General features: G+C 43.0%; 1 protein-coding gene across 1 annotated transcript in view; it reads right to left on the bottom strand.

The window, feature by feature from the left end:
• The window catches only part of LOC106608822 (ephrin-B3), a 116,112-nt gene extending 97,674 nt beyond the window's left edge, over positions 1-18,438 (bottom strand). Inside the window, exon 1 of the mRNA XM_014206990.3 lies at positions 17,205-18,438. Within this exon, the coding sequence (XP_014062465.1) occupies positions 17,205-17,353 (149 nt within the window). The 5' untranslated portion in view covers positions 17,354-18,438. The remainder of the gene's footprint in view (positions 1-17,204) is intronic.
• Between the last annotated feature and the right edge of the window lie 413 nt (positions 18,439-18,851).

Raw genomic sequence — 18,851 nt, 5'->3', positions numbered from 1 at the left:
TCTATTCCACTAGTTACCCCCAGCTAAATTCTATGACGTTAAAATGCCTATTAACTCTGTTCCACCTGACTGCGCAATCCACTGTCTCATCAACCCAGCCAGGGAAGTTAGAAACTTGATCTCCATTATAAAAATCATCAAGAAATTCTCACATTTCTTTTAGACTAACTAACATTTTAGTTTTCAACAGCGGAGATTTGTATAAACCTTGCTGTCTGTCTCGCTGACATTTGCAACACTGTTTCACCAATATTCAAATTCCATCTCCAGCTGTCCCATAGTAATGAATGTTAGGGGTCGGGAGTCAGGATGAGACAGGCAGGCAGGCAGGCAGGCAGCGTTTCTCGGCCAGTCGAAATCATGAATCTGCTTGCATCATTTTTATGAATATATACAAAGAAATGTCAACTGAAAAAAGGTCAAAGGAAACAAAGTGCAGCTAGTTTGCAGTCTTTCCAGCTTCAGTTTGAAGTGATTGTGTTAGCTGTGTTGTTGGCTAGCTCCTCTGAACAACAGTGTCCTGACGAGAGAGAACATTTTCTATGCCAGAAAAAGAAATCGCAGCTCATTGTTATGGACGTATGCAAATAAATGTCACTAGATAACAGCTTAAACAAATGCAGCTACTGTTGTTATTCTGTCTGCACTGTTTGACGTGACTAAGTTAGCCGTAGTTGGCTAGCGAGCAAGCAAAGGATAGGAACATTGCCAGCCAGTATGGCATTTAAAACGAATGTCCATAGATACAGAACAAAAAGACTGAACGACTGGGTCGCGTCTCTGGCAACTGATCCAATAGAACGAACGACCCGCCGGCTTAGGTAGCAACTCTAGATTTGCGTTGGGACTATATCTTGTGAAAGGATGAAATAGTATGAATAAATGCGTCAAAATAATGTTTTTTAAGAAAATATGTCAATCATTATTTCAATATGTTGGTAACCTGTTGTATAAAAGTGATATTGCCCCCGAAGCCAGTATTTGGAGAATATATTGGAATGGTTTGACTTCATCTCGGGCCTAACAACACCCATGCCAATATATCCTCCTAACACTGGCTTCTCTGGCATTATCACTTAATTGGATGGTGTATCAATACACCCAGTCACTACAAAGATAGAGGCGTCCTTCCTAACTCAGTTGCCGTAGAGGAAGGAAACCGCTCAGGGATTTCATCATGAGGCCAATGGTGATTTTAAAACAGTTACAGAGTTTAATGGTTGAAAAAACTGCAGATGGATCAAGAACAATGTAATTACTCCACAATACAAACCTAAATTACCAAATGAAAAGAAGGAAGCCTGTACAGAATAAAAAATATTCCAAAACATGCATCCTGTTTGCAATTACTGTGCAAAAAATGTGGCAAAGAAATTAACTTTATGTCCCGAATACAAAGCGTTATGTTTGGGGAATATCCAACACATCACTGAGTACTACTCATTTTCAAGCATGGTGGTGGCTGCATCATGTTATAGGTATGTTTATCATCGGCAAAGGAGTTTTTGGGGATAAAAATAAATGGAATAGAGCAAAGCACAGGCAAAATCCTAGAGGAACACCTGTTCCAGTCTGCTTTCCAACAGACGCTGGAAGACAAATACATTTTTCAGCAGGACAACAACCTAAAACACAAGGCCAAATATACATTGGAGTTGCTTACTAAGACAACATTGAATTTTTCTGAGTGGCCTAGTTACAGTTTTGAGATAAAATCGGCTTGAAGATCTATGTCAAGACTTAAAAATGGCTGTCTAGCAATGTTTAATGAGCTTGAAGAATTTTAAAAAGAATCATGTGTAAATATTGTACAATCGAGGTGTGCAAAGCTCTTAGCACTAGAACCGCCAAGATGGTCAATCTGTCTAGCAAAATGGCTATCTAGCAATGATCAACAACCAACTTGACCAAGGTTGAATAATAAAAATAAAATAATATTGCTGCTGGCATCAATTCCGGGGTTCAAGCTGTGGGGCCACTGTTCCACCATCAGGACAAATAGGACACAACATCCTGCCATGGGATACTTCTGTACTCCTTACCACACTTGCCAAATATTACAACATAAAATGTAACAGATCATGCAATATGCATATTTTGGACTAATTGTAATGATGTTGACTACATTAAACGTCTTCTCCAGAACTGCTAGTCCGATTGGCTCAAAATTTGGTGTAAAGCGTTTATGGATGTACATCTTCAAGTCGTACTCAAACAATATGACCGCAATAAGCCAATGAGCTTGCATGAAAGATTATGTCCTACTGCGTCCCCCATGTGGCCAAACTGAACCATAATTTACAGGTTAGCTTCACTCATATCCCTTATCATTATTAGATCAAAATATATAAACATGTGACCGTTATAGCACTACAATGAGGTTGATCTGAATATGCCTGCATATGTTGATTCTTGACAGTGTTTGGAACATGCGTGCCAAGTTTCTTTACTGTACGAATATCCGTGTCTGAAGAACCAGTATAATAAGAATCCTGATAGTGAACCAGAAGAAATACAACAGGGTTTCACCACATTCACTACTTTTTTATTTTACCTTTATTTAACTAGGCAAGTCAGTTAAGAACAAATTCTTATTTTCAATGACAGCCTAGGAACAGTGGGTTAACTGCCTTATTCAGGGCAGAACGGCAGATTTTTACCTTGTCAGCTCGGGGATTTGAACTTGCAACCTTTCAGTTACTAGTCCAACGCTCTAACCACTATGCTACCTGCCACCCCACTTGAAGCCCTAATAAATGTACAAATGTTGTACAACACACTCTACATGACCAAAAGTATGTGGACAACGGCTCATTGAACATCTCATTCCAAAATCATGGCCATTAATATGGAGTTGGTCCCCCTTTTGCTGCTATAACAGCCTCCACTCTTCTGGGAAGGCTTTCCACTAGATGTTGGAACATTGCTGCGGGGTCTGTGGACACCCCTTCAATTTAATGGATTCAGCTAGTTCAGCCACACCCATTGCTGACAGGTGTATAAAATCGAGCACACAGTAATGAATTCTCCATAGACAAACATTGGCAGTAGAATGGCCTTACTGAACAGCTCAGTGACCTTCAACGTAGCACCTTAATAGGATTCCACCATTCCAACAAGTCAGTTCGTCAAATTTCTGCCCTGCTACAGCTGGCCCGGTCGACTGCAAGTGCTGTTATTTTGAAGGGGAAACGCCTACGAGCAACAACGGCTCAGCCGCGAAGTGGTAGGCCACACAAGCTCATAGAACAGGACTGCCGAGTGCTGAAGCGCGTCAAAATGATCTGTCCTCAGCTGCTACACTCACTACTGAGTTCCAAACTACCTCTGGAAGCAACGTCAGCACAATAACTGCTCGTTGGGAGCTTCATGAAATAGGTTTCCATGGCCGAGCAGCTACACACAAGCCTAAGACCACCATGCACAATGCCAAGTGTCGGCTGGAGTGGTGTAAAGCTCGCCGCCATTGGACTCTGGAGCAGTGAAAACGCGTTCTCTGGAGTGACGAATCACGCTTCACCGTCTGGTTGTCCGACGGACGAGTTTGGGTTTGGTGGATGCCAGGAGAACGCTACCTCCCCCAATGCATAGTGCCAACTGTAAAGTTTGATTGACGATGAATGATGATATGGGGCTGTTATTCATGGTTCAGACCCTTTAGTTCCAGTGAAGGGAAATCTTAACGCTACAGAATACAATGACATTGTAGACAATTCCGTGTTTACAACTTTGTGGCAACAGTTTGGGGAAGGCCCTTTCCTGTTTCAGCATGACAAAACCCACGTGCACAAAGCGAGGTCCATAGAGAAATGGTTTGTCAAGATAGGTGTGGAAGAACTTGACTGGCCTGCACAGAGACCTAACCTCAATCCCATTCAACCACTTTGGGAATTGGAAAGCTGCCCAACATAAGTGCCCGACCTCGCTAATGCTTTTGTGGCTGAATGGAAGCAATGTTTGACAAGCAGGTGTCCACATACTTTTGGTCATGTAGCATAGGTATGCAAAGCTCTTAGACTTGCCCAGAAGGACTCACAGCTGTATTCACTGCCAAAGCTGATTCGAAAATGTATTGACTCAGGGGTGCTCCAATTTCTAAAAACATGAGTTTCACTTTGTCATTATGGGGTATTGTGTGTAGATGGGTGAGAAATAAATAAATAAATAAATAAATAAATAATATATATATATATAACCCATTTTGAATTCAGGCTGTAACAACAAAATGTGGAATAAGTCGAGGGGTATGAATACTTTCTGAAGGCCCTGTATGTCTCGGGGAGATTCTCCCAAGGTGGTTGTTCTTGCGTCCATGAAAGGGGACCAAAACACAGCGGGTATAGTGCTCATCTTCGTATATTTATTAAAGAGAGTGAACACTTAGACAAAAATAACAAACGACAATCAACAGTTGTGTAAGGTTCACAGACTATACAGAAAGCAACCACCCACAAACCCAAAGGGAAAAACAGGCTGCCTAAGTATGGCTTCCAATCAGAGACAACGAAAAACACCTGCCTCTGATTGGAAACCATACTCGGCCAAACATGGAAAAGAAACATAGAAAAGAAAACTAGAACCAAAAAACCCCAAAACACACAAAACAAACACCCCCTGCCACGCCCTGACCATACTACAATGACAAATGACCCCTTACTGGTCAGGACGTGACAGTACCCCGCCCCCAAAGGTGCAGACCCCGACTGCACCTCCAAAACAAAAAACCCAACAAAACCAACCCCAAACCTAAAGGGAGGGAAGGGAGGGTGGCCACCGTCAACGACGGTTCCTGTGCTACACCCCCCCTTCGCCATTCCTCCCACTACGGTGGTGGCTCTGGGCGTAGCTCCCATTCAGAAGACTCTGGGCTGAGAGGCGTCGCTGGAGGCCCCGCGCTGAGAGGCGTCGCTGGAGGCCCTGCGCTGAGAGGCATCGCTGGAGGCCCCGTGCTGAGGGGCGTCGCTGGAGGCTCCGGGCTGAGGAGCGTCGCTGGAGGCTCCGGGCTGAGGAGCGTCGCTGGAGGCTCCGGGCTGAAGAGCGTCGCTGGAGGCTCCGGGCTGAGGAACGTCGCTGGAGGCTCCTGACTGGGGAGTGTCGCTGGAGGCTCCGGACTGAGGAGCGTCGCTGGACAGAGAGTGCGCGGAGCAGGCACAGGACGTACTGGGCCTTGGAGGCGCACTGGAGGTCTGGCGCTCAGGGCTGTCACAACCCGCCCCGGCCCAATGCTGACTATTGCCCGGCAAGGGAGGAGCGCTGGCACCGGACGAGCTGTGCTGGGGAATGCGGGGGCACCGTACCTGGAGCAGGCGTAGGATATTCTGGGCCCAGGATTCTCCCTGGAGGTCTGACAGCCAGCATAACCCGTCCTGGCTCAATGCTCACTCTAGCCCGGCAAGGGCGAAGCGCTGGCACAGGACGAACTGGGCTGTGCTGGGGAATGCAGGGTATTGTGCGTGGAGCAGGCGTGGGATATCCTGGGCTGAGGAGCCGCACTGGAGGCCCAATACGCTGCGCCGGCGCACTTTTTCCTGGCTGCCAGCTAGCTGTCGCACGACAACGTTGCGGAGCCTGTATCGACTGCACCGGGCTCTGAATGCATATGGGCGACATAGTGCGCATACCTCCATACTGCCTAGCTCCTCCCTCTGTGCGTCTGCTCCGTCGTGACCTCTCCACCAGTCCCTTTCTCCGGAATCCAGCGTCGTCATCTGCTCTTGACTACTCGACCGGCTCTGGTTTCCCCCATGGCTCCCTCCGTATAGCCCGGGAAGTTAGGTCAGGGTTCCCCCCTGACCTAGCAACACTCCCCTTATGCCCCCCCCCCCCCCTCTTCACCTCCTGAATAGGAGGATACAACGCCTCATACCTCCGTCGTTCCCTCTTCGCTTCCTCCAGCTCCTCCTTTGATCGCTGGTACTCCCCAGCCTGGCTCCACGGACCCTTTCCATCGAGGATCTCCTCCCACGTCCATGACTCGAGATACCTCCTCTCCAGCTCCTTACCCCACTGCTTGGTCTTCTTCTGGTGGGTGGTTCTGTCACAGGCGTCGATGAAAGGGGACCAAAACGCAGCGGGTATAGTGCTCATCTTCGTATATTTATTAAAGAGAGTGAACACTTAGACAAAAATAACAAACGACAATCAACAGTTCTGTAAGGTTCACAGACTACATTTACGTCATTTAGCAGATGCTCTTATCCAGACTATACAGAAAGAAACCACCCACAAACCCAAAGGAAAAAACAGGCTGCCTAAGTATGGCTTCCAGTCAGAGACAACAAAAAACACCTGCCTCTGATTGGAAACCATACTCGGCCAAACATGGAAAAGAAACATAGAAATAGAAAACTAGAACCAAAATCCCCTAGAACCAAAAAAAAAAAAAACACACAAAACAAACACCCCCTGCCACGCCCTGACCATACTACAGTGACAAATGACCCCTTACTGGTCAGGACGTGACAGTTCTGGTTCAATTCCTGTTCCTTTAAGTATAATGTGTATTGGCATTTGTCTTAACTCATATCGATTCCACCCTTACTCCTCCCAGACTTCATCATCCTCTCTCCTTCACTATCTCCCACTCTACCTCACCTTACTTTTTTTCTCCCCATCTATCCAACCCCTCTTCCCCTTCCCTCACTCACTCTCTCCCTTCCTCCTTTTTTTCACATACATTTCCTTATGTTCCAGCCATTCCACCCCTTTTTTATACATCCAGCCTTACCTCACTCTCCTCTCTACACCCCCCTCCATCTGTCTCTCCTCCCTCCTTTCTCTAACCTACCTTTAGTCACAGTGTCCCCTGCTGTGTAGCTGTATAATCAGCGTCTGAATGGGACACGTTTTTAATTTGCCACGTCTGGTCACCGGGCTCTGAGAGGACTGACAAAGAAAGAGGGCCGATGGAAAACGACAGGAAGAGATGGAGCAGGTCCGTAACCAGGGCCAGAGTTTTAGTGAGGTCCGGTATTGGGGGGGTTAAGATCAAATATCTTGAAAAATATATTGAAATACGAAGTGACTTGTATTAAGCTTTGTTTTTGTTAAAATAAGCAAAATTATCTGCCAATGACGTTTGATAAATTAGCTGTGTAACAAAACAAAAAACACATTTGAAGTGAATTATCACTCAATACCTTTAGATATTTAGATAGCTGGCTAGACTAACTAGACTCATTTTACCAATCTAAAAAATATTAACTGACACATGGGCTAATTTTGTACCTGTCAGTGAGTGACATAGCAAGACGAAAACTGCTGATGCACAACCAAGTGTCTAAATTTCACCTAGTGTACTCTACTATTCTAACTCTCAACAGTAAGTTGAGATCCCAACTGAGTTTCCAAATTTAATGAAAATAATAATATAAACAATTTCCCGAAAAAATACAGAGGTCTCCACCTCAGTGTCCTCATATGTAGTTATGGCCCTGGAGAGAGAAAGTGTGAGGGTAGGAGGGAGAGAGATGAGAGAGGAATGGACTTAAGGATGGATATAGACATGAGCATAAAGCATGAAACACACCGAGAATCTCACTGCCAATACACTCTTAGAAAAAAATGTGACATCTAGAATTTAAAAGGGTTCTTCGGCTGTCCCCATAAGGGACCCCTTTGAAGAACCCTTTTTGGTTCCAGGTAAAAACCCTTTTGGGTCCCTCTTTATAAAGGGTTCTAAATGGAACCCAAAAGGGTTCTCCTATGGGGACTTTTTTTCTAAGAGTATAGTCTGCCGATATGTACTTACCACAGTGGGAGGCCGCTCTTTCTCTTGCTAGAACAAACGCGCTACCTGTTGAGTGCCTACCCGGTGGTGACAAACCTGACGTTTCTACTTGTAGAATTTCAATGCTAATCAGTGGGCAACAACTTGACTTTGAGCCAATCAGAGAGCACGAGCCCCCGTGTGGGGAGCCAAAAGGAGTTGTGGGTTTTACTCCCATGGGGGACCAGTATGAAAAGCCTGTCGGGCTGTATCACCGCCTGGTACGGCAACTGCACTGCCCGCAACCACGGGGCTCTCCAGAGGGTGGTGCGGTCTGCCCAACGCATCACTGGGGGCAAGCTACCTGCCCCCCTACAGGTGCATCAAAGCTGGGACCGAGAGACTGAAAAACAGCTTCTATCTCAGGGCCATCAGACTGCTAAATAGCCATCACTAGCACATTGGAGGATGCTGCCCTATATACAGACTTGAAATCACTGGCCACTTTAATAATGTTTACATATTTTGCATTACTCATCTGTATTCTATCCTATTCTACCGTATCTTAGTCTATGCCGCTCTGACATTGCTCGTCCAAATATTTATACAGTTGAAGTCGAAAGTTTACATACACTTAGGTTGGAGTCATTAAAACTCGTTTTTCAACCACTCCACAAATTTATTGTTAACAAACTATAGTTTTGGCAAGTCAGTTAGGACATCTACATTGTGCATGACACAAGCAATTTTTCCAACAATTATTTAGACAGACTATTTCACTTATCATTCACTGTATCACAATTCCAGTGGGTCAGAAGTTTACATACACTTAGTTGACTGTGCCTTTAAACAGCTTGGAAAATTCGAGAAAATGATGTCATGGCTTTAGAACAGTGGTTCTTAACCTGGGTTCGATCGAACCCCAGGGGTTCGGTGAGTCAGTCTCAGGGGTTCGGCGGAGGTCAAGACACACACCCGACTCATATGATTCGTGATGACACGCCCCGCTTGGCATCATTGGCTGCAGGTGATCACGCAACATCGCTTGGCCTATCTGTGCTGCAGGGAATTTGGCGCGCTCAGTAGTCGAATTGTGACTGTCGTGATGGTACGTCGTGTGACAGATGCAGGGCGGTGGAGTCAACATCATCGAAGCGGAAGAAAACCTGAAGGCTTTTCAAAAAAAGCTACCGTTATGGAAACGACGAACAGAGAACGATAACTTCGCAAACTTTCCCCTGCTGGACGACTGTGTAAGAAGATTGAAGATGTATCTGGAATCGGAGACATTTCTGTACCCGCGGAACTGAAGCAAGCAATTGCCACGCACTTAGATGAGCTTGCAAAGTCTCTCGACGGATACTTCCCTACAAGAGAGTCATATCCAGCATGGGTGAGACAGCCGTTCACGTTTAGTGTTGAGACAACAGATGTCAATGATGAATACCTCGATGAAATCATTGAAATTCAGCAGAGCCAGGTTCAACAGCAACTCTTCAGAACAACAACGCTCTCAACGTTTTGGTGTCAACAAATGGTAACGTACCCTGTTATTGCTAAGAAAGCTCTGGAGATTTTCATACCGTTTGTTACAACATATCTTTGCGAGCAATCCTTTTCGAGGATGCTGGACATATAAACGAAGAAAAGGAACAGACTTTGTTGCGAAAATGACATGAGAGTGGCACTTGCCAAGGTGAAGCCGCGCATTTCTGAACTGGTCTCTGAAAGGCAACAGCAGAAGTCACACTGATTTGCAGTAAATATTCATTATTATGTTTTTGTTTTTGTGTGAAAATCATGTTTTAATGGTTTTGTTCTTTGAACACTGATGTTGATGCACGGTTCATTTTGTGCACCAGTAAAATATATACCTATGTTTTGAATTTTATTTTTCCAATTAAGAAGGGTTCGGTGAATGCGCATATGAAACTGGTGGGGGTCAGTACCTCCAACAAGGTTAAGACCCACTGCTTTAGAAGCTTCTGATAGGCTAATTGACATCATTTGAGTCAATTGGAGGTGTACCTGTGGATGTACTTCAAAGCCTACCTTCAAACTCAGTGCCTCTTTGCTTGATATCATGGGAAAATCAAAAGAAATCAGCCAAGACCTCAGAAAAAAATGTGTATACTTCCACAAGTCTGGTTCATCCTTGGGAGCAATTTCCAAACGCCTGAAGGTACCACGTTCATCTGTACAAACAACAGTACACAAGTATAAACACCATGGGACCACGCAGCCGTCATACCGCTCAGGAAGGAGATGCGTTCTGTCTCCTAGAGATGAACGTACTATGGTGTGAAAAGTGCAAATCAATCCCAGAACAACAGCAAAGGACCTTGTGAAGATGCTGGAGGAAACAGGTACGAAAGTATCTATAGCTACAGTAAAATGAGTTCTATATCGACATAACCTGAAAGGCTGCTCAGCAAGGAAGAAGCCACAGCTCCAAAACCGCCATAAAAAAAGCCAGACTACGGTTTGCAACTGCACATGGGTACAAGATCACATTTATTTTAGAAATGTCCTCTGGTCTGATGAAACAAAAATGGAACTGTTTGGCCATAATGACCATCGTTATGTTTAGAGGAAAAAGGGGGACGCTTGCAAGCCGAAGAACACCATCCCAACCGTGAAGCACGGGGGTGGCAGCATCATGTTGTGGGGGTGCTTGCTGCAGGAGGGACTGGTGCGCTTCACAAAATAGATGGCATCATGAGGCAGGACAATTATGTGGATATATTGAAGCAACATCTCAAGACATCAGTCAGGAAGTTAAAGCTTGGTCGCGAATGGGTCTTCCAAATGGACAATGACCACAAGCATACTTCCAAAGTTGTGGCAAAATGGCTTAAGGACAACAAAGTCAAGGTATTGGAGTGGCCATCACAAAGCCCTGACCTCAATCCTATAGAAAATTTGTGGGCAGAACTGAAAAACCGTGTGAGCAAGGAGGCCTACAAACCTGACTCAGTTACACCAGCTCTGTCAGGAGGAATGGGCCAAAATTCAACCAACTTATTATGGGAAGCTTGTGGAAGGCTACCCGAAATGTTTTACCCAAGTTAAACAATTTAAGGGCAATGCTACCAAATACTAATTGAGTGTATATCAACTTCTTACCCACTGGGAATCTGATGAAAGAAATAAAAGCTGAAATAAATAATTTTCTCTACTATTATTCTGACATTTCACATTCTTAAAATTAAGTGGTGATCCTACCTGACCTAAAACAGGGAATTTGTATGATGATTAAATGTCAGGAATTGTGAAAAACTGATTTTAAATGTATTTGGCTAAGGTGTATGTAAACGTCAGACTTCAACTGTATATTCCATTCCTTTACTTTGATTGTGCCTATTGTTAGATATTACTTGTTAAATATTACTGCACTGTTGGAGCTAGAAACACAAGCATTTCGCTACACCCGCAATAACATCTGCTCAACATGTGTATGTAACAAATTTGATTTGAAAATGTATGCACTCACTAGTGTAAGTTGCTCTGGATAAGAGCGTCTGCTAAATGACTAAAATGCATTCACATGACTTTACAAAAATATTTCATTTGATTTATTTGATGACTTTATTATTTCATTCCAAGTCATCTCATCTCCATAGAGCTGCTGCCTATGCGGTCTGACAAAATCACTATTTTAGTAGTTCTTCAGAGTAAATAAGGCATACTTTTATGACTGCTGAATACAAACTATCAATCACTTAGATAATGTATTTTCAGGTAGAGATACCTTGTGAAGCAACTTCTCTGTATCCCTCGACATCGCACATTCTTCTGTCTCTCTTACATAGCAGGTGTAAAAGTGACACACAGACCAGACAAGTAGGCACACAATGGATTATGGTCATTGTAGTTAGTTTAGCACAGAAAATGTAGTAATTATGTAGAATATTGGCCTGTTGGAAACAACAATTACATTGCACAGTTCGGGCTTGATCCGATTTATCTCTAGAGAACTGTACAATGTGCACATTGAGCCCAGGGAAAGAAAGAAAAACTAAATGGAATTCAAATAATTGAACTGACGTTGGTCAATGAGTTGTTTAAAAAACGGAAAATAACCAACAGGTTAAACCCTCAGCACTACTGTTAGCTGAAAATCTTTGCCCCTCCCCCTCTGAAGCATAGGCTACTGTATTTAAAAAATATATATTTAACCTTTATTTAACTAGGCAAGTCAGTTAAGAACACATTCTTATGTTCAATGACGGCCTAGGAACGGTGGGTTAACTGCCTTGTTCAGGCGCAGAACGACAGATTCTTACCTTGTCAGCTCGGGGATTCAATCTTGCAACCTTAACGTTAACTAGTCAAACGCTCTAACCACCTGCTTTACATTGCACTCCATGAGGAGCCTGCCTGTTACGCGAATGCAGTAAGAAGCCAAGGTAAGTTGCTAGCTAGCATTAAACTTATCTTATAAAAAATCAATCAATCATAATCACTAGTTAACTACACATGGTTGATGATATTACTAGTTTATCTAGCCTGTCCTACGTTGCATATAATCGCTTAGGTACACGTTGCTCTAACCATAAACATCAATGCCTTTCTTAAAATCAATACACAAGTATATATTTTTAAACCTGCATATTTAGTTAAAATTGCCTGCTAACATGAATTCCTTTTAACTAGGGAAAATGTGTCACTTCTCTTGCAACAGAGTCAGGGTATATGCAGCAGTTTGGGCTGCCTGGCTCGTTGCAAACTGTGAAGACTATTTCTTCCTAACAAAGACAGCCGACTTCGCCAAACGGGGGATGATTTAACAAAAGCGCATTTGCGAAAAAAGCACAATCGTTGCACGACTGTACCTAACCATAAACATCAATGCCTTTCTTAAAATCCATACACAGAAGTATATCTTTTTAAACCTGCATATTTAGCTAAAAGAAATCCAGGTTAGCAGGCAATATTAACCAGATGAAATTGTGTCACTTCTCTTGCGTTCATTGCATGCAGAGCCAGGGTATATGTAACAGTTTGGGCCGCCTGGCTCGTTGCGAACTAATTTGCCAGAATTTTACGTAATTATGACATAACATTGAAGGTTGTGCAATGTAACAGGAATATTTAGACTTAGGGATGCCACCCATTAGATAAAATACGGGACGGTTCCGTATTTCACTGAAAGGAAAAACGTTTTGTTTTCGAGATGATAGTTTCCGGATTCGACCATATTAATGGCCTAAGGCTCATATATCTGTGTGTTTATTATATTATAATTAAGTCTATCATTTGATAGAGCGGTCTGACTGAGCGGTGGTAGGCACCAGCAGGCTCGTAAGCATTCATTCAAAAAGCACTTTCGTGCGTTTGCCAGTAGCTCTTCGCTGTGCTTCAAGCATTGCGCTGTTTATGACTTCAAGCCTATCAACTCCCAAGATTAGGCTGGTGTAACCGATGTGAAATGGCTAGCTAGTTAGCGGGGTGCGCGCTAATAGCGTTTCAAACGTCACTCGCGCTGAGACTTGGAGTAGTTGTTCTCCTTGCTCTGCATGGGTAACGCTGCTTCGAGGGTGGCTGTTGTCGATGTGTTGCTGGTTCGAGCCCGGGTAGGAGTGAGGAGAGGGACGGAAGCTATACTATTACAATGGCAATACTAAAGTGCCTATAAGAACATCCAATCGTCAAAGGTATATGAAATGCAAATCGTACAGAGAGAAATAGTCCTATAATTCCTATAATAACTACAACCTAAAACTTCTTACCTGGGAATATTGAAGACTCATGTTAAAAGGAACCACCAGCTTTCATATGTTCTCATGTTCTGAGCAATGAACTTAAACCTTAGCTTTTTTACATGGCACATATTGCACTTTTACTTTCTTCTCCAACACTTTGTTTTTGCATTATGTAAACCAAATTGAACATATTTCATTATTTATTCGAGGCTAAATTGATTTTATTGATGTATTATATTAAGTTAAAATAAGTGTTCATTCAGTATTGTTGTCATTGTCATTACTACAACAACATTTTTTTTTTTTTTTTATAAAAAAATTGGCCGATTAATCGGTATCGGCTTTTTTTGGGTCCTCCAATAATTCGTATCGGTGTTGAAAAATCATAATCGTCAACCTCTACCCTGTAGCCTACTGACATTACAAGCGTGATTCAGAAATTAGGGAGAGAGATTTTATAAGAATGGATTAACGTTTCAGTGCTAGTTAAGGATAATATAGTTATCACTTCACATTGGATTTATTAACTAAATAAAGGCAAGCCGTGTTTTTATTGTAACTCTGGCACAGGTCTGCCCTCAAGCTTGTTAGCTAGCTATCTCTAGTCCAACATTAAGACAACTCTCCGAAGTTCAAACACATTCAAATTTCCATCATAGAAGCAGCTCCTCCGAGCTATAATTCAGATAAGGCATGTCATAACAAGATGTCCAGCGCTTCAAGCCAAGCCTCCTCTACCTCCTCCGCACTTGCTCGCCCTCTCCCCACCAGCAAAATTTCAGTCGCATCTCGCGCCCTACACTTGTCTGTCCAATGCATGTAAACAACTATAGCTTGCCCGCTCCATAGCTAGCTTCTCTATCCACACTGATTGGTGAAGTCATTTAATGTCGAGCTAAATGTAAAAATATATATAGGTTTAAAAAGGAACAATAAACCCTTACCTTTTTTGGGGGTTCGAACCGCTTGAGAACTAATATTTTGCTGGTCGGAACAGAACGGAAAGAAAATAATAATGGTTCTGTTCAGAACAAAACGATTGGAAAATAATTTTTGTTCCAACCCCTGCCATAAACTTAGAAACACACAAGGACATGTATTGCCCAAACAACACTACTGCCACCTTCTGGTTTGGAGTATTTTAATTTAACAAGGCTGAGTAGGTCACGACTTCAAGGTCTTTGCTGTGTGAACACAAAAGAAATTGACTGCCAACACTGTTCAGATGTGCTAAGTACTGTCAGCAGTACATTTGACAATCATATCGGTGTGTCTGCGCTATTAAAGAAAGAAAAAGAGAGGCAGAAAATGAGAGAGAATGAGAGCGATAGGTACAACGGGAGAGGGAGAGAGAATGAGGCAGCGAGAACGCCCATGAAGCAACAGAAAAATGTAACTTGAAGAAGACACTGACAAGCGAAGAGAGGGAGAGAAGGGCAGAGTGGGAGGAAGGAGAATGTGCAGGTGGACACCCTAAACTTCAAAGCAGTGAAATTAGGAATGGTCTGAAGGTTAACTACACTATAGTTGCCAGTACATTTGCTACAAACCCAAAATGTGAACCATGCATGCACTTCAGCATGAATGTACTGCTTTGTCCTGGCTTTAGATAACAGGGTGTGATCATTTTGACAGAATACGAGAAATATAGTGTGCGCGTATGTGTGTGTGGGGGATGATTATTTCCTTAAACACTTGTTAACTTGTAACAACTTGTGTAAATCACATTGTATCAACCATGTAAGAACATGCCTTCCATGATTTAACTGAGGAAAATTACAAAGCAATTATTTTGTGCGATAAAGTAAAACTTTGTGTCTACTTCACCTAAGATTGTCTTTTTCCATGACCTGAGTGGGCACAGGGGAAAGTGTGAAACAGTAACTAGTGTGAAGTAGCTAGTGTGAAAGTCACCGCGGTTATCCATTACCTCTAAGCCGAGGCATTGGACTATTTACCTCACAAATGGAGGTAACAGAACTAACAAGTAAAGTGGCAAGTCTATTAAATTAGAATCAAATCACACGATACCCTATCAACAGAGCATTAGGCCCACTCACAAAGTACACGGCCTACACTCCTTCAGTGAAAACTACCCTCCCGTGTCCAAGGCAGAGGCACCCATCAGATTACTACGCCCACCACTGACAAAGACCCCCGTGCGTCTCAAATTGCACCCTATTCCCTATACAAAGGGAATAGGGTGCTATTTGGGACGCAAGCCCCTCATTAGGGGCTTTTGCCAAGAGCTACAATGGCAGAGCCGCGCAGAATTAGATCCCCTTGTTGCAGCATCTGTCGAATGAAGATGGGCCCCGGAGTAGCCGACGACCACATGGAGGCATTAAAAGCCTATTCGTCTTAAAACAGCCCTCGGCATCTGTAGCCCGGACTAATAGCTGCACTGCTGCGCATAACCTACATTCCGTTCCAGACCAGCTATGGAGTCTCAAGGTTTGGAGTAGGCTACCTATCACACACACCATCGCCACCAGGTGTCAATTCAGACGCATGGAAATTGGTGGAGGTGTGAGGAAATGGAGGTAAGGTGGTCTCGGTCGTTAGTCAGAGTGGATAATGGGAGGTGTTTTCAATTACATTTCTCACCTACAATGGACTTTACTTTTTAGAGGGAAATTGCAAATGAGTTGAATGTGTTCCGGGCAGGAAGTCTGTTTATTCTTAATCAATGCCAACTTGGGCTACACAGTGTCTAGATTAGGCTACTAAGATTAATAGTATTTTATCACTCAGATATCATATTAAAAACACTTAATTTTCCTCTCCGCCCATGGAAAAATTAGTAGAATTACAGCTTGCTTTAAAACGGCAATATTTTCTCTATGACCCATGGCGAAATGAGTGGAATTGAGCACTTAAAAGTGCACATGTGGTGGGTATGCAGACTGGAAGCAACTCGAGCCCCTCATGATAAATTCAGACTTGTTGTGTCCCCTACCCCAATCAAAGTTGCCCATCCCTGAAATATATTTACGAATTTTTTTCTTAGGGGATGGTCGGGTGCAGGAACATAATTACTAATAATTTGTAGACTGCAAATGGACAGCAAGAACCCCAAACAGATATAATATTTGACTAAAACATAATGTTCAAACCTTGCTTACATTTGCATACATCACGTGTCTCTATTATGCGTGGGAATACTTGAACAGATTTCAAAAATTCTAATCACTTGGAGCTTATTTCCTGGTGTTTTTAAGTCTTTTATATCCAACAACAAAAATATATAATCAATGCAACAACAGGCGGACCGCCAGTTGGGGAACCCTGCTACTTCCTATAGGTTCAACCCTACCCAGAAATGGTTTGGATGACAATAGCCAAACGTGTATGTAGTCCTATCTAAATTCATTACAATGTAACAACTAGATGAAAATTGTCACTTTGAACTATATTGATTTCAATGGGTGATTGCAATTGACGTGCTATATGGGAGAAACATTTGGGAATGAGAAAAATGCAGGCCATTCGATAAGCATCGAAAGGAAAACGCGTTTTCTTCGAAATATTGTCTTATTAAAAACCCTCAACACACACAGTCAATACAAACTGGCATTTACGAGTCTGGGCCACATAAAAGCCCACACCGTCTTCAGCCTTGGATAACTCGACAATAGAGAGAGAGAGAGAGCTGAAGTCCTTATTACACACCCTCCCTCTCCAAACTTCATTGAGAGCTTTCCCCACATAATAAAGATAGGCCTATAATTATCGTTTACAAACGACTGCAAAGTAATCCCATAGGCTGCACAACTTTACTTCCGACATACCTTTTGTTCAATGAATTCCAGTAGATAGGCTCCATGTTGCTCACCGCCGTTCCCAGTAAATCCAGTAAGAATATCAGCACAAATCCCATTTTACTCCCACTTCTCCGACACGCCATTGCAACTCCACAACCCCTATAATTTAACCCCATTTAAAAAAATAAATGGTATATTTTCTATGAGGATGTAGATGGGGTGCTGTCCAAACAAAGGCTATAGCCGTGTAAGCTATAGGTGAGTCACTCAATGCTGGAAGAGGAAATATCGTGCCTTGGGCAACCGCATGGATATAAAACGAATAATAGAGCACACAACGTAGTAATTGACAACTACGGCAGAGAAAGTTGCTCTAGCTGTGTTCAATGGTTTGAGCACCACTCCCCTTCTTCCACAAAAAAAATAACTCCCCGTTGAATCGATTTCTATCCGGATTTGATAGGCACTCGAGGAGAGCTATTTTCTGTTGCGGTGTTGGTGTTTCCTATAATTGTGTTTTCCCAAACAATGTTCCCTTGTTCTCTGCGCCGATTCTCTTCGGGTTCTCTCCCATTCCTTTCTACTTCTTATTTTCTTTAGAGTTTTTACTCCGATAAATAAATTGTAGTTTCAAAAGATTCGAGACATAAGCGCAAATGCTGTGTTTAGAAATAGAAGAGGCTTTTTCCCCCCCGGTTTAGAACAGTAGCTCCATCAGAAGGACGTGTTGATGCTCGCTGGTCGGTGGATTTGTCATTGCACGGTTTGGTCCACACTGCGTGTCCTTTCTCTTCTCTTCCAGTGAGTAAATCAATATCCTTTCCCAAACGATTTGTAAATGAGACTGGCAATTCAAACAAACGAACTCAGGTGGTGTTGACAAATCCAGCAATCAATGTATCACATAACACATCAAAACACTGGACTAGAAAGAGAACTGGAGGCTAGAAGATCTCCAGCCTATTCAACTTCAGTCCTTACCAGACGAACAAGAGCAAAATAAAACTTTGAATAATAAATCGAACTTTAACTCATATTCGTATGTTATAGACTCGCCCGTCTGATGTGGCGAGTCATTTGGAATCTGGATAGCTTCCAATGGTTTCCATTCAATATGTCCCCCCGTCTCACTAGTTCAAAATCCCACTCGTTTGACTTGCCTAACGCTCGGAGCACATTGACAGACTGACTGCTTGTTTGGGAAAAGGGGAGGTGTATGTTCGAATGAAAAAATTCCCCATCTTCCGACTGGCAGGCAGGCGCACTAATAGATTGGAATTCTCTTTCAGTTATTTTTTTCCTTCTGGTCGAGTCGGTTTTAGCCCTCCCTCAATTTACATATAACCCCTCCTCCACCTGTGGGGTAAACTCAGGTTCCAGTCAATTCAATTCAATGGGATTTATTGGCATGAGAAACATATGTTTACAATGACAAAGCAAGTGAAATAGATCAAACAAAAGTGAAATAATCAAAAATGAACAGGGAACATTACACTCAAGTTTCAAAGGAATAGACATTTGAAATGTCATACTATGGCTATGTACAGTGTTATGATAGCTATCGGTCTTTTCTGTCATTTTCAAACACGCCAAGCGACCCGCCCTCTCCCTCCCTCTACTTCATCTGTTCGCAGACTCCACCAAACAGTCGCTCATTCACACTATCATGCACGA

Source organism: Salmo salar, chromosome 07, assembly GCF_965601325.2.
Source record: "Salmo salar chromosome 07, fSalSal1, whole genome shotgun sequence".
Classification (NCBI taxonomy): domain Eukaryota; kingdom Metazoa; phylum Chordata; class Actinopteri; order Salmoniformes; family Salmonidae; genus Salmo; species Salmo salar.
This window is presented reverse-complemented; position numbering and strand designations above follow the sequence as displayed.